General features: G+C 39.9%; 1 protein-coding gene across 1 annotated transcript in view; it reads right to left on the bottom strand.

Annotated features, from left to right (window-relative positions):
• ARHGAP42 (Rho GTPase activating protein 42) overlaps window positions 1-17,825 on the bottom strand; it is a 374,547-nt gene that overhangs the window by 164,570 nt on the left and 192,152 nt on the right. The window contains exon 4 of the mRNA XM_069759185.1: window positions 250-321. Within this exon, the coding sequence (XP_069615286.1) occupies window positions 250-321 (72 nt within the window). The remainder of the gene's footprint in view (window positions 1-249; window positions 322-17,825) is intronic.

Raw genomic sequence — 17,825 nt, 5'->3', positions numbered from 1 at the left:
CTTGTGCTATAGATTTATTTCAACAGTTGTTGAAACAGTGACCATTGAGTGAACAGTGAGAAGAGGCGTATGGTAGTGTACAGCACATAACGGTACCACAATACATACATAATGGTAACCAAAAGACAAGTTATGTCATAAATATAAAAAATAAATAGAAAAAAATACATAAAAAAATAAAAACTTGAAAAGTGCACGTAAATAACTAATTTCAACATGATCACTATTTCTTGCTAAAATTAAATGTACCTTTGCCGCACCAATCTGTTCCTTTCGAAACTTCTCCAGGGGGGATATTAGAACGTCATTGGCATTCTGGATCTGTAAAATAAAAAAATAAAATAACTTGAAGCAAACAAAATCTTAAAATAAGTTAAATTGCTTTTTTTTCCCCATTTCACATGGCAGTTTACCCAGCTCCTACAAAATTTTGCAAATCATTAACAATTAGCAAAAGCAAAAAAAAGTTGAGTTTTCATATGCAGAGCAATGCAACCAGTTATGTCAGTCATCACCAAGGTATTATTGTGTAGCGCAGAAATATTTTTCAATTCGATGGTGTGGTCAAAATTTTTTTTTTTGTATAGCCAATAGCTATAGCTTCAGGGGTCCCCATTGTGTCCAGCAGACAGCTGAGCAGACAATTACTAGAATTGTCTGTGTATAAAGATGGGTCCATGAGGTAGAGACCAATTCGAGAACACACCAAGGTCAAAATAGGAGCAGCGGAGGATTAGTGCGGTGCTTCTTTTACCAATTCTAAGCCATTGGTAAAATAAGAAAAAAAGTTACCGCACTCCTCCACGTTTCTTCATACAGAAACTTTTTTGGAAAGTTATAGCAATATTGCTTTATAGGTTATCCCTCCTAAGAAAACATTTTTATTTTGCCTAAAAAACATTTTTTTTTTTTGGTAAAGTTATATATTGGTTGAGACCACCTCTTAAGACATTGGCTTTGATTCATCAAGACCAACAATTTTCTCGCGAGCCGTGACGATGGGGCATGAAAGAGTCAGGCGAGTGGAGTGCACCGCCATGTGCCACGTTAGACTGGCGTAGGGAACGCCACAGCTCGTCATGAATTAGATGAGCTGTGGTGTCACAGCCATGACGCAATCCCCATCCCGTCCCAACTCTATCTCAACTTTGGCAGAGTTGGGGGAAAAAAACACCAAAAGTGGCAAAATTTTTGGTGCAATTCCAACGTTTTTAATTTAAGCGAGAAGAAAAATTGCTTTAATGAATCCGTGCCATAGTATATAAACCAAAGTTATATTAGGATAGGTGATACCTTACTAATCGCTTGGGGCCCAACTGATAGGACCACCCAATGTTCCAGAGAGAATGGCTCTGAATACAGCACAGGTCGAGCGTGAACGCACAGTGCCTATGGGACTGCTGGAGATGGCTTGACCTCCACTCTATTCCGACAAGGCTTCATTGTCAAGATTGTGGAGAGTCCCAGCGGTCAGATCCCTAGAGATCAGTAAGTTAATCCATAGCCTACAGGTAGAGGATAACTTAAAGAGTAACTAAACTTTCATTATATTTTTTGTTAGAATTCTGTCCAGCATAGAAACTTCTATCAGTCCTGATAACTAAGGGGCCTAGGCCCTTCTTCTTTGTGGAAAGTTGAATGTGAAGTCAAGTTGTTAAAAACATTCAACATTTCTTTGTAATGATAAAATCCATAAAATATTCAGCTGTTAAAAAAAATAATATTCATAAAGACGAGAAAAAAAAAATATTGCTAGAAAACAGATGTACTTTCGACATTGTTTTCTGTGAGGCCCGGCTATATTTCAGAACTTATTTTTTCCAATGACAGCCCCTCTCGGCATCACAAATCTCAGTTGGCATGTAAGTTGCACTCATGTTTCATATACAAAATATTGATTCCAAATATAGATTTCTTTCAAGTTGCACAATAAATTTAGAGCCGAGTTGACAGATTTGTGGATAGGCCGTCGACAGAAATAGAAGCACCAGAGCATTTAGTTGAGAATGTGTGACCGGTCTATAATATTCGAGTCATGAGCTGGAATTCTTCAGAAAAAAAGGCATTTCCTGGGTTTTATGAACTATCCCAAGGAGAAAAGGCAGAAGTTAGGCGATTTATCACTAAACACAATATTAATGAACTCTGAGAGGGGCAATGACCTTTACTTTCCCCCACTTGAATGTAAAAAAATACATGGCTAGCTGGCCTGGGAAATGTGACTAAAAGAAATATGACAACCCAGCAGATCTGCCTTAAACATGGTCTTCTCATAATTAGGCATCAAGAACATGGCATAGCCGATCTGTTTTATGGAGCCAATAGGACTCCATACTATAGAGTAGATGGCACTCCTTGTGCACTCACATGGCACTGTAGTACTGTCAATCTACCCTAAAATCCTAAGGCTTCCAAGAGAACAAGCCATGATTATTTTTTTGTTTTATATATGATATCAGAGATATATGGGTTTACAGTAATGCTCCGTAGACTTCCATATGTGCTGCATAACGGCAGCGAAAACTCAAACAAGTGGCCAAGAGAAGCCTAACCTTCCAAACCAATGACCAGATTGGATTGGTGTAGCATGGATGGTCAACACCAGGTGCAAGGCAAGTAGTGCACGTTACAAAACAGTAGTAGTGACCCCTTAAGAGAAGGGGTCTTAATGTCCCATTCCCAAACCCCTGCAAAAAAAATAATGCTTACTGTATATTCATCTTTTTCGAGAGACTAAGTCCTTTTCTCCCTTGCACAAAGATCACCTGGGTACAATGCATTAATGTAATTGCATCGCATATGCCGTGGTACCAATGTCTTGTAGGCCATGGGCCTACAGGATAAAAGTCTACCACAGAACCTAACTGTATCTATGTCAAATTGAGACCAATAAGGTTCAAAGAGGTGCTCGTTTGAAGACCTGAGACATCTGGCCAGAAGTTCGATCAGGGCGGGAAGAAGTAATGTGACTAAGATGACTAGTACAATAGGCAGGTCCTCAGACCTCAAAGTACGAGGTTTCAGCAGCATGACTCTAGAGTAATTGTACCTTTAAAGGAAAGAGAAAGAAAATGACAAGTAACAACATGGATGGCGTTAACCACGGAACTCATGAAAACAACATTTGGAAACTTGAAGACCCAAACAGAAGATAAAACATTCCTGAGATACCTTCTTTATGGTCATCAGGAGTTATAATCAACACAATGAAGCATAACATAACCATAAATGGAATTGATGAGAAGATGACCGTGGTGCCAACATTAGGGCACTGGCCAGTCAAACTATATTTCATCTACAAGTTGTAGAGATAACATATTTTTCTTTAATTAATGCAGTTTAATTTTATCGCACCAGGAGAAACACTACGAATAGCCAAAACCATACAAGGGAGCAACTGTGACTCAACGTGAACACAATATTTCATCATGATCTGTTCTAATAAACATTTCCTAAAGTGTCCGAATCTGTCCAGCACAAACTCACATTCCCCGTCTTAAAGGAATAAAAACATACACATTATTTTATCCAATCAGCATCTTTCCTGGCAAATGATGGCTGATATATTCAGTCATCATGTGCCTCCAACAGCTGCAGGTGGAGCTGAGCTCCGCCAGCGGTTGTTAATCTGTTAAATCCCACTGCCAATCTCTGACAGTGGCATTTAACATGCTCACATCGGGGTGCCTGTGATATGATCAGGGGACGCAGATGGATTGCTATGACAGCCAGGATCTGCTGATGACCACCAACCATGCTAGTTATTATGATTCTCCTGTAAAAGTCAGTCTATAGGCGTTCATAGGAGATGGTAATTTTCCCTTTACATAGGAGGGCGGATGTGTAGAACAAGCGATCAGACAATCCCAGCTTGAAGTCCCCTAAGGGGACTAATAAATACAGTGAAAAGTGGGGGAAAAAAGTTATAAAAAATATGAACAAAACTATACAGATTTGGCATCTGTGTACTCATACTGACGTGGAGTGCCATATTGTCAGGTCAGTTTTCCCGTAAATGAGTCAATGCATTTTTTCAGTCTACAATTGAATCTGTCACCCCAACTATGAGGTTTATTAATATATAAAACATGTATGCGTAAAATAGAATAAACAGAGTTAAAATCTCCACATATAAAAGATAAATAAAAAAAGTATAATCCTCGGTTCTATAGTAGATTCATTCTCAGCAGTACAATATTGTTTTCTATGGGGCGGAATACAAAACTAAAGTGGAATGCAAACAATGAAAACAGGAATATTAGAAATTCTGACAATGATTTTAATGGTAATAAAAAGAGCAATAAAAAGTGACGGGAGTTTTAGAATCTTCTAGCCTCTGCTAAGTGGGAGCTGCAATTTGTCCGTTTCTCATAGTGGGCTTTATGGCGCCAACATGCTGAGAACAAAACAGGTTCATGAAAGTGGAAACGCTTTTTATGATACAAATTAAAAGAATTCCTTTAAAGATTATTTTTGTTATTACTGTAGGTAGTGAGAGCAAAACCGATCGTACCTGTAGATTTCCTGCATTATGTTAAATACAATTCCCAGCATGCTTTGTCATCTGTCTAAAGCCAACTAAGCATGCTGGGAATTAGAGATCAAAAGCAGATGTTGATAGCAAAGGATTCTATCACCTGGGTAACTACAAGACGATGTGTCATAATATCCAACAAACACCACAAATTCTAGCAAAAAATGGTGTTTTCTTAATGTATTTTCTATTTAATACCATATAAATTACTATTTACTATATTTTGAAGTGAAGGTTTTAAAATTTTATTGTAAGCTGCTAGAACCTTTTACTTCTTAAAAGAGAATGTGCATAATACCTCGATTACGTCTGTCCAGAGTCAGCGGTACCAGCACTCTGCCGGGACCTGAGGCTTCGTGGATCCACCTGGCAAGGTCAGCCTAACAGGTTTGCTTTTTCTTTTTCTCCAGAATTTTATTGAATTTATTTAACAGGCTTTAACTTGATCTGGGGCCATGGCGCCTTGATGGATGAATGATCTATAGACTAAATCGATCTTGTGCAAGCCTAGATAGGTCCACCAGGATCTTCTCCACCATTATCTTTATAGTATGAAGCCATCGGGATGCTGGTCTAGATCCTAGTTGCTTCTATTTTTCTGGCCATGATGTCCTTCTCCACTGATTGGTCTCTTCGTATGATGTGTCCACAGTAGGCAAGTCGTAGCTTGGCGATCTTTGCTTCAAGTGTCATGCCTGACTTAATTTGTTCCAAAATTGATTTGTTTGTTGATCTTGCCATCCATGGTATTGATCGCACCCTTCTCCAGCACCACATTTCGAAGGCGACAATTCTTCTGTTTTGCTTCCTTATTGTTTAGGTTTCGCATCCCTTTGTTACCACAGAAAAGGCTACACTAAGTACGAACCGTGTCTTCCTCACCGCTAAAATGTTCCTTGATTTGAAGACATCGTCCCGTGACTTCATTGTTGATTTGCCCGTAGACATTCTCCTATTGACGTCCGGTGTTGTTGCTGCATCTTGAGTTATCATTGATCATAATCCTAATAGGTTGAAGTCCTTTAAAACGTCTAGTTCATCGCCATCCATCTCAAATGATTCCCGGTTGTACCTGGCAGTAGTCAGCACCACTTTTTGACTACGGGATACTTCTAGTATTGTAACTCAAACCATTTTTTTCCTACCTTGAAGCCTTCCTGGGTCCGTTACTCTAATTGTGCAAATCCTCTCCCCTCCATAAGCCCTAAAGCCAGCTGCACCCACATGAAGCCGGGGTTTGTATATCGACCAGAACCTGAGGCTTTGTGGATCTACCTCCCAAGGTGAGCCTAAGAGATCGATTGCTTTTTATTTTTCCTCCAGAAACCACGCCACTCTTGTCTACAAGCTATTTCTAGCATTGCATCTCAACTCCTCTTTTTCCTACCATGAAAAGTCTTTAAAAAGCAAGCAGTCAAGCCAAAAGGTGAAGTGCTCACGGTTTAATTATGCAAAGCAGCCTAAAGACACCTCCCCAAATAATCCTGAGAGTCCCACCTCTCAATAAAGGCCATAAAAATTAGCTCTGAATACAAAAATGTTCCCATCTCTGGAACAACATGGCAAATTTTAGAAAAATAAAAAGCGGAATAAACTGGGCATTTTTGACCCGGTGACATGTCCTCTTTAAATAACGAATGGGGGAGGACATGACGTTTTCTGTCATAAGGCACTAACTGTAAATTCAGTCTTGATTTTAAAATGTATAATTTTCATAATCTATAAAGAAGCCGACTGTTGTCACGTCCTTCCCAAACTAGCATAAAAAAGGGTAATGTCTGGTGCAAAAATTATTCATTAAAACAAAAGTCATAATATTAAATTCAGCATCATACTTCTTGGAACAATATATTTATCAGACTTTTTTTTTCTTCTTTAATTATTTTGTAACCCGTCAAGTCAAGGTTTGTTCATACACTAAGCAGGGATCCAAAATAACAATTTCCCTTTAATCGTGTGACCTTCGTGCTCCGAAGTTGTAAAATCAATGCAGAGGACGAGACGTCCCTCTGTTTATAACATCTACAAATCAAACCGGTCCCATCAGGAAGATATGGCCGCTCGCTGGAACATGGTAATCCTTGATCTTATTCTGTTAAAGGCCAGACTTTACAATAAACCCCAGTTTTATATGCTCGCAAATATTGCTAAATCCCAGATCTGACGTCAATCAAAAAAAAGGAAATAAAAATCAAACCCCGCACGTATACCACCGCACAAGCAATATTATGCCCCCTCATAAACATGGTCTTCAAAGAGGAAAAATGAGTATCTCCTTGCTGCTGATAACATGGCCAGACGACGTACCAGCCATACTGCAGATCACAATTATAACTTTTATACAACACTAAATCTGTATCTATTAGCAAAAAATAATTTAAAAAAATACATTTACCGTAAAAATTTTTATTAAAACAATAGGTCATTTTTAGATCAACTATAGGACAATACAAAAAATATTTGTACTTGACAAAATAAATACACAAAATATCTAAAAAGAAATATAGACAATAAAATATAAACGTCTTTGCAGCTTATACAGACTTTAAAATCTGCCAACCTTGGATAGATACAGGCTAAAGATAAAAATGTAGCTGAATTTCAACACTTTTTTTTTATTATCCCTGACAATTTAAATATACAGTAAAATCTCTAAGTAAGGCAAAGTGATGTACAGCCTCCGGAATAGCTCAAAGGCCCGTCAACGGGTCAACAGTGGGCAGCTTCTGCTTATTTTTTTATTTTTACTACTCCCCTGAGTATTCCGTTTTTGTTTTTTTTGTAAATCCGTCATACAGTTCCGAAGAAATGGGCCTTATTATTCACTGTTAATTTGTATTCTTTTTTTTTTTAAGGGGGCGTGTCTCAGAGGGTAATTATGCAGAACAGCCTAAAGACACGCCCCAGAGGAGCCTGTGAGCCGCGCCTCCTTAGTAATGACCATAAAAAATTAGCAGTCAAAAAAAAGGAACCGTAGGGCGGATTTTAAAAAAAATTAAAAAATGGAATACTCAGGGGAGAAGCGTGAATAAAATAAGAGCAAAAACTGCCCACATTTGACCTAATGATGGATCCTGTTTAAAAGAGAAAACCAGGCTTCAGGCTTTGTCCTGATAATGCTGAATTACTACATGGGTCACCTCAGATTCCCCGTGGAACTAGGGCTGCATCTCGAGTCTCCAGGCGGGCATGTTCATCAAGGAGACTGCTACTTAAATAGTCAATCAAGGCTTTCATAGTAGATTAAACCATTTAATAAGCCGCTGCCTCTAGTACATTACTATCGTGCCGCTTTCTCAGCCTACCAGCACATTACACTTCCTGTCACTGGGCTTTTGATATTTCAAGTGGTTCTAATAAACTGCCACAAGGGATTTCTCATAAATCATTCACAGATCATTACTAGGAATGCTTTCATATGGCAGGAAGAATATTTTCCAGCCCGTTTCCTTCTCTTGTGAAACCTTAAATACTTCATTGAATTATTTTCCGCAGACGCTTAATTGCCGGCTGTGTAGAATCGACAAGACGGTGAGAAATGCCCGCGCACCGGATTAATGCAGGTCTGTGCCGCTATGTAGATATTAGATAACGCGGCACTTAATGAAACCTCTCAATTACGGCACATATTATCATACGGAGATACCCGGCAAATAGAGGACTGCTCCAGTTAACCACTCGGTAACCGGAATTTTTTGGTTTTTCCGTCAGGACCAAATGAGATATTTATGGCTTTAAATTCTACACAATTCTTAATGCATGAGCAATATATGGCCATAGTCGTTATTCTTTATTTCACAGTGACTTGTGTCTGGGTTTGATTTTTCGTTGTAAAAAATTATTTCATTTTTTTTTTCAGCTACATCATTTTTGCAGAATATTTTTTTTTTTTAATTACAAAAATAAAAAGTTATGCTAAAAAAAATGTAAAATGAAACATGGTAAAGAGACGCTTTAAAAGAATCATGGACTCAAACTATTTAAAAAGACGCCGCCAATTTTACCCACATGCAGGGTGTGATTAACCCTTTTCCAACTTAGGCAAAGTTTTTGTTTTTTCCTTCCCCTACTTCCAAGAGCCATACATTTTTTTTTACCCAGACACTATCCACGTAACGTAGCGAAAAATGAGAAAACAAATCTCAAATGGATATGGAATGGTAAAAGAAAAATCTAATTCCCACTTTCCTTGTGTACGACGTTTACCTTATGGGCTATAGATTTTGACAGATTGAACTTTCCACGCCAATTACATAACTTTAGGGTAAGGTCATATGAGCGTATAATAGAACATTCAGTGTCACCCAGAAAACTATTTTTTTCTCACTTGTCATATATAATCCATCTACTATGTAATTGTCTAAGGGTCTCTTCCGTCTTTCTATCTGTCACGGATATTCATTGGTCGCGGCCTCTGTCTGTCATGGAATCCAAGTCGCTGATTGGTCTCGCCAGCTGCTTGTCATGGCTGCCGCGACCAATCAGCGATGGCCACAGTCCAATTAGTCCCTCCCTACTCCCCTGCACTCACTGCCCGGCGCCTGCTCCATACTCTCCGCAGTCACTGCTCACACAGGGTTAATGCCAGCGGTAACGGACTGCGTTATGCCACGGGTAACTCACTCCGTTACCGCCGCTATTAACCCTGTGTGACCAAGTTTTTACTATTGATGCTGCCTATGAAGCGTCAATAGTAAAAACATCAAATGTTAAAAATAATTAAAAAAAAATAAAAAATCATTATATACTCACCTTTCGCAACGCTTCAGTGACTGCTCCATGCAAGCGGCAGGTTCCGGTGCCAAGGATGGTATGGGAGAAGAACCTGCCATGACGTCACGGTCATGTGACCGCGATGTCATCATAGGCCCTGCGCGAGAAGGACCTGCAATGACGTCACGGTCATGTGACCAAACTACAAAGGGCCCTCGGAAGGTGAGTATAGGTTTATTTTTTAACCTGTGACATACGTGACTGGCCAATATACTACGTCGCTGTGCAATATACTATGTGGCTCTGTGCTGTATACTACGTCACTGGGCAATATACTACGTAACTGGGCAATATACTACATGGCTGGGCAATATACTATGTGACTGGGCAATATACTACGTCACTGGGCAATATACTACGTGGCTGGGCAATATACTACGTCACTGGGCAATATACTACGTCACTGGGCAATATACTACGTAACTGGGCAATATACTACATGGCTGGGCAATATACTACGTGGTTGGGCAATGTACTACGTGGCTGTGCAATATACTACATGGCTGGGCAATATACTACGTGGCTGGGCAATATACTACGTCACTGGGCAATATACTACGTGGCTGGGCAATATACTACGTCACTGGGCAATATCCTACGTCACTGGGCAATATACTACGTAACTGGGCAATTTACTATGTGGCTGGGCAATATACTACGTAGCTGGGCTATATACTACGTGGCTGTGCAATATACTACGTGGCTGGGCTATATACTACGTGGCTGGGCAATATACTATGTGGCTGGGCTATATACTACGTGGCTGGGCAATATACTACGTGACTGGGCAATATACTACAGGGACATGCATATTCTAGAATACCCGATGCGTTAGAATCGGGCCACCATCTATTTTTTTTTATAGTAGCACTTAGTCATTTACAAGACAAAACTGCAATGTATCCATAAAAATGGATTTTTTTTGTGCATCCATAGACTTGAATGGGTGAGGCTCATCTGATTTACAGAAGAAACGAGAGGACGATGCCATTTATGTTTCAAACATTGAGAAAAAAATAGCTTGTTTTTGCACTGCCCCAATGAATAACATGGGTCTGAGTGCTGACCTTTTTATTTACCGACAGTACTCAGACCAAAAGTATGGTCAAGTGAACAAGGACTTTGAAGGATCCCCATAGACTGGAATGGTCGAGTTTTATAAAAAAAACAACAAAGATCTGTAAATAAAATAAAAAGCTGATATGCGGTTACCGGTACTTCTATGGGTCAGTGTCTGCCTGCTTGGTAAATAGCACATGGATGGGCAAAACGTGTCAATGTAGCCACTCAAGCTCCTATCTATCTAATATCTATTACCTATCTATCATCTATTTATTATCTATCATCTATCTATGTAATATATACTGTATCTAATATCTATTATCTATCTATCATCTATCTCCTATCTATCTATCTATCTACACACGTGGTCAAAATTGTTGGTACCCCTCGTTTAATGACAGAAAAACCCACAATGGTCACAGAAATAACTTAAATCCGACAAAAGTAATAACAAATAAAAGATCTATGAAAATGAACAAATGAAAGTCAGACATTGCTTTTCAACCATGCTTCCATAGAATTTAATAAAAAATAAAACTCATGAAATAGGCCTGGACATAAATGATGGTACCCCTGAAGTAATATTTTGTTGCACAACCTTTGAGGCAATCACTGCAATCAAACGATTCCTGTAACTGTCAATGAGACTTCTGCACCTCTCTACAGGTATTTTGGCCCAGTCCTCAAGAGCAAACTGCTCCAGTTGTCTCGTGTTTGAAGGTTGCCTTTTCCAGACGGCATGTTTCAGCTCTTTCCAAAGATGCTCAATAGGATTTAGGTCAGGACTCATAGAAGGCCACTTCAGAATAGTTCAATGTTTTCCTCTTAGGCTAGGTTCACATTGCGTTAATGGGTGTCCGCTAGCGGACTCCGTTACATGGCGCAATTGTTGCAATTAACGCCATGCAACGGATCCGTTAGCGCACCCATTGACTGCAATGTGCTAACCGATCTCTAGCGCATCGCTAGCGCATGCCATTTTCGGCACGCGCTAGCGATGTCCCGTTAGTTTCGGACAAACCTCGAACGCTGCTTGCAGCGTCCGAGGTCCGTTCCTCGCTAGCGCAGATCGGGCATCTGCGCTAGTGGGATTGCCAAACGCGATCCCTTTTGAGACATTGCGTTAGCGCAATCAGCTAGTGTATGCGCTAAACGGATTGCTCTAACGCAATGTGAACCTAGCCTTTAGCCATTTTTGGATGTTTTTAGCTGCATGTTTTGGGTCATTATCCTGTTGCAAGACCCATGACCTGCGACTGAGACCAAGCATTCTGACACTGGGCAGCACATTTCTCTCTAGAATCCCTCGATAGTCTTGAGATTTCATTGTACCCTGCACAGATTCTAGACACACTGTGTCAGATGCAGCAAAGCAGCCCCAGAACACAACAGAGCCTCCTCCATGATTGACAGTAGGGACAGTGTTCTTTTCTTGATATACTTCATTTTTCCATCTGTGAACATAGAGATGATGTGCCTTGCCAAAAAGTTAGATTTTTTTCTCATCAGTCCATAGGACATTCTCCCAGAAGCTTTGTGGCTAGTCAGCATGTAGTTTGGCAAATTCCAGTCTGGCTTTTTTATGATTTTTTTCAACAATGGTGTCCTCCCTTGGTCGTCACCCATGAAGTCAACTTTGGCTCATACGACGGATGATGCAATCTGACACTGATTATTATTATTATAATTTATTATAACGAACCACAGTTCGTTACTATGCCCGGGCAAAGTTGGGCTCTTCAGCTAGTATATTTATGAAATGAAGGTACTTAACTTAGCGTACAGATTGGCCAATTCATGAGAGCTCACCAGCCACAACAAGGTGCCCTTCTTTGATAGAACCCTAAACCTAATATTTATCAGACATAACTCTCCTGGTTTATAAGCCTACAAATGTAAAGGGCAGGTAGCATCCAGTATTACGGTAATTAAAACAGATTTAGGCTGATGGGAGGAGTAGCTCAGCTAAATATCGAGGCAGCCACAACCTCGAACAGTATACTACAAAAAAAACAAAGACTGACCAGAAACTTCTAACAGAATAAAGCAAAATTAAGCTAGGGTTCTATAATAGAAAGATACGACTCGCCGTGTCTGGTGGTCTCTAATGAATTGGCCAATTTATAAGCGAAGTCCCTTTATTTTATTAGTATATTCTGTATATTCTGTATAACAGTGATGTAGTTCAAATTTCATATGTTCAATGTCTGCATATAGCTTAACATTTACAAAGTGCTGCTCTATGCTTTTGTTTGTATCCAACTATCCCATATCTATTTATCTATCCGATATCTATTTATCTATTCCATATCTATCCATCCCATATCTATCTCACCATCTATACCATACCCATACCAACTTATATTCCAGTTCATTTATTTTGGTTTTGTTTTAGGTTTTTGCACTTAGTGCAAATAAGGCCGTGGCCTCCCTTTTCTTTGAGCTGGACATTACGACATTATTTAGCTCCCCACAGTCTACAGGAAAAATTAAATGATTGCGCTAAGGAAAGGTACTGTTACGAATAGTGATGGTTTACACCTTTTTTTTCCCCAAAAAAACAATGCTTAAGAGTAAATTCATTCTCAATACTGTTTTTTTTTGTGATCCATATTAGTTTATAATAAAAAAACAAAAAAACAAAATCTATGTGCGTCTTCATATAACACGGAGTCCAGAATGGGTTCAGTCCGGTATAGGCTATGGATGATGCTTTCTGGATTCATACATGAGGATCCGTAATAAATCTGTGCACATGAGACCAAATAACAAGTGATTCATGTAATTAAAAAAAAAAATGAACACATGACGCAATTTTCAGGGGCACAGAGAATAACACATGTAGTAAAGAGAACAGATGTCCCCAGTGTTCCGCACTTCTTCCCGCACGTGTGATACACTCCAGAACACTTCCGGACCAGGCAGGAAACACTCTTGTTTTCACTGAATCCTGTCAGACGACATGATGAGAGTGCCGATTACTCATTCTTTAGGCTATGGCACTTCCTCTACCTTCTTATGTGTGGGCTGAGGAAATCCCTTAGGTTCAACATTGCACTTTTTTCTTTCCAAGGCCTACAATGTGCGCAGCATAACCTAGTATAGTAGAAAAACTTAATTTATGGACATTAACTTACGGTAATTTATGGACATTCCTTATACAACCCATCACCTTCACTGGAATCAATCATCAGGAACCAGCGTAAAATCTCAGAAAAAGTTCTGATTCTCTGGTGGAGATTCAGTTAGAGGATTTTTCTCAATGGGAAAAGCATTGCTCCTCCAGAAGGAAGACAACGTGCTCTCTAGTGTCTGGATGACTTGATGTCCATGGTTTGAAGCTTGGCAGGTAATAAACCTGACTAGACACCCTCACCTGTAGCACATGTTCATCCTCTTGATGACCCAGACATAAGCTTCCTTCTTTACTTGCCTCCTAGGGCCATGATGGAGATTTCCTTTCAAGGAGACGTGAAAGCAATAGGACCATTATAGGTCATGCTCAAGAGTAGTGATGGGCGAACCCGAATGGTAAAATTTCAGGGAGAAAAGAAAAAAAAAAATCGCCAACTTACCTTCAGCAGTTCGTGGTATGGAGCACAGATATGCGTCCTGACCAGACGTGTGACTAGTTCGTAGAAAGAAGGAAAATCTGTCTTCGATAAAAACATTTAATTTATTCATATCAAAAAATTAAAAATTATGATTTCATGTAGCAATAAAATCCATCAGATATTGGTAAGGATACAGGAGGAAAATTCCATCACTTAATGAAGTGCTGCTTTATCTCGGCTGGTTATTAAAAATAGACGGGCCCCACACCATTTTTTTAAGTATTTAAATAAATAATTTAAAAAAATGGTGTTGCATCCCCCTATTTCTGTTAAACAGTCAAGGTAAAGCAGACAGCTGGGGTTGGAATTCTCAGGATATTCTCAAGGCCATGGATATTTAGCTCTCCCCAGCCTAAAAGTAGCAGCCCCAAAAAAGGCACATCCAATAAATGCAACAATTCTGGTGCTCTGCCTGGCTCTTCCCGCTTGCCCTGGTATGTTAGCAATTGAGGCAATATTTTGGGGTTGATATCAGCTGTATAATGTCCACTGACATGAAGCCCAGAGATTATTGATGGGACGCATCTATCAGACACCCCCATTACTTCATTTGAATAAAAACTCCCCCCGCTTCTTTGTTTACCCATTAATTAAAATTAAATCCAGTAAACTTCTGAAATAAATCAAATCCTATGGAGTCTCGTTGTGAGAAAGTTCTCAGAACGTGACTTCATAGTTCACTAGCCAACCGCATCAGACAAGGAAATTCTCTATTTCCTAACCTTACTTACTAACCTAGTATGTAAAAAAGAGAAGAAAAAACACAGCACAAAAATACTCGCCAACAATCTCCCTCTTTCCCCCACAGGGTCCAATGTAATCCATAATATGGAGGTCCCCCAAGGAGCCCAGTCTTCTTCATCCACTTTATGGAGCTCCATTCATAGACTGGAGCAGCAGCTACTGACGATTCTCACACTGTACTACAAGAGACACGACTGCTGTGAACTGCGATGATGTCAGTAAGGTTATCTTAGTTTACAGCATCCAGTTCTCACTAGGGAAGCAATGCTGTGAACTGAGGTAACCTTACTGACATCACTTCAGTTCACAGCGGCTGGGTCTCACGAGGGCAGTGTGAGTGCCAAACTAATGAGTGCCGTTCCCCCCATTTTTAATTACCAGCAAAGGCAAAGCAGACAGCTGGGGGCTGAAATTAATAGGTTGGGAAGGTCCATGGATATTGGCTCCTTCCCAAAATAGTAAGTCTAGCTCACAGCAGTCTGCTTTCCCTTGGCTGGTTATTAAAAATAGGGGGGCCCATCGTTTTTTCATTTATTTAATAGTAATAACTAAATGAAAAAAAATAATGTGAGGTTCCTTAAATTTTTAATAACGAGCTAAGGGAAAGTAGAAAGCTGCGGGCTTATATTAATAGGCTGAGAATGCTCATAGTTATTGGGCCATTCCCAACCGACAAATATCAGCCTACATACGCCACAAAAGAGGCGCCTCATATTTGATCATATTTGATGCACCAATTCCGATACCTATCCTTAGCTCTTCCCGATTTCCCTGGTGCAGTAGCAATCGACGTAATTGTTTTTGAAGTTACTAATGGAGAGGTGTCAGTCAGACACTCCCATTACTAATCCAATAGTTTAGATAAACACACAGAAAAAAATATTTGAATAAAGACTCCCCCACACCCATTTATTAATTAAACGATCCCACAAAGTAATTCCGATACTACATCCATCTTTTTCTTTGTCTCTGTCACTTGTGGATAGCAGTAAACCTACCACCATGCACAGGTGCCGGCTGATGAATACTCTCATCAGCTTCGCCTGCTCTCACAGCAATCATTTCAATGGGGTTCGGGATCAAGTTTGGGTACTGTTCTCGTACCCAAACTGAACTTTTTTATAAAGTTTGACTGAAACTGACAGACCCAAGCATCAATGGGTCAGCCCATCCCTACTCAAGAGCCTTCTGCTGTCGGCATAGGGCCTCAACCCAGACCATTACAATTGTTTAGTCTATTTTATGTTGTATTTCTGAAAACAGCCATACCAAAACATTATAACCAACACAGTACAAAATAACTGTTCAAACCATACACAGCCGCACTGTGAACCCTTGGTGTAGGCGAGCTTTTTAGTGCATTTTCTTACCTGCTAGTTTTCCATCTATCTCCATCATTCTTGGTCTTCTGTGAAGCTAAAACAATCAATTAAAGGAAGATGGCGATAAAGAGGGATGAAATACAAATAGGTGGGATGTTGCACTGAACCGCTCAGCCACACCTAGGGTGCACCGAGTGATTGTGCTTGGCTTGTGGGCATGCATTATCAGAGAGTTGGAGCCCAAATGGTGGAGCATACCAAGACTCTAGAGTCTTAATCCTAACACACAGGAATAGGGAGATGACGTTGCTGAGCCACGCCGGGCACCCTGCAAAACCCACTGTGGAGCACAACAGGGGGCAGTGGACCGAGGTGAAGGAAGCAGAGCCCAGGATTCTTAGAACAGGTTTGTAATAAAGCCAATCACAAACTCTCGTCTCTAAGTGACCACATATGTGTCAACTACATACAATTTAGAGATATAATTTGTTGAGTGTTTTTGCTTTTGTTATTTTTTTTTTAACCCCTGCTTTGTTCACACCTTCGTTGGAGCTTTTGTAAGGAGTCTCATTCATTTTCAACGAGTGAAAAAGTTTTGGTGTTCTCAGCTATTTATTTCTATTAAAATGATGAACATTTTAACAAAAACCCAATGGACCTCCTTCCAGTTAATGCAATCAGTGGTGGCATCATTTGAGTCCGGGATGTTAGTAATCTGTTTCCTGCATGAATTCTGTTTTTTGTTCCAATAGCGGAACAGAAAAAACATATTCCTAACACGACTTTGGATCCTGCTTTACATGGGAAAAACAGAATTTTAAGTAATTTAAATAAGTACGCCCCGCTGAGATCTTGTATGCCGTATCGAAGAGTTAAGGAAAAAGACCGTGTGTTTTGGTTTAGTAACTGATGTATTAAATTGTGAAGTGAACCCCGGAGGCCGAGTCACACAGGACTGAGTTATCGCATTGTTTGGTATTGGTCTGTGTCGCGCTGTCACGCTTACCAGCTCTAACGGTATGTTTAACAATAAAAGTCAAGGATGAGTTTGACTTGAAATGAACCCCTCGACTCGTCCGAACAATCATGCTTACATCCAATGATTATGAACTAGTCGTGTGAAGGAATTACCAGTCCATGTGGCTCATGTTTCGATGATCTTACAAGACTATAAAGAAATCTTCTGTGCATTTTCAAGACAGAACTTAGGCGGGGAGTCATATCAATATTAGACACCAGTAAATGGATGAAACGTTCCTGTTGGACTGTTTAATTTAAGCACATTACTTCCAAATAGAAACCAGGCAGGCAGGAGGTGTACCAAGAAATATGGCCCCATGACCAAACACACAGGGCAATGATCCCAACTGAGGGTTAACGTTAAAAGGGCGGTCCCATAAACAATATTTATCACGTATTATTTATTATATAGCGTCATCATATTCCACAGTGCTTTATAGACCTCATCATCACTGTCCTCGTTGGGGCTCACAATCTACTTTGACACCCCAGATATTGTAATTAATGGAGGCCCCAGGCGTCAGATCTCAAGCAATCATATATTTATCCTGTGGATAGGTGTTGTTTCTAGGACCAACCCTTTTTCATTTGAATCATTCCATATTTAGGGTCAATTGTCTCTGGAGAAGAAGTTCAAGAACCAAATTGTTTTTTTTACAATTAGCATTGAACTTATTGCGTGTTGTAGAAATCTGAATGCATGAAGCTCTCCTGAGCGGTGATTGCAGCTGATCGCTAGACCACCTCATGGCCAGC

This window comes from Ranitomeya imitator, chromosome 3, assembly GCF_032444005.1.
Source record: "Ranitomeya imitator isolate aRanImi1 chromosome 3, aRanImi1.pri, whole genome shotgun sequence".
In the NCBI taxonomy this organism is placed as follows: domain Eukaryota; kingdom Metazoa; phylum Chordata; class Amphibia; order Anura; family Dendrobatidae; genus Ranitomeya; species Ranitomeya imitator.
This window is presented reverse-complemented; position numbering and strand designations above follow the sequence as displayed.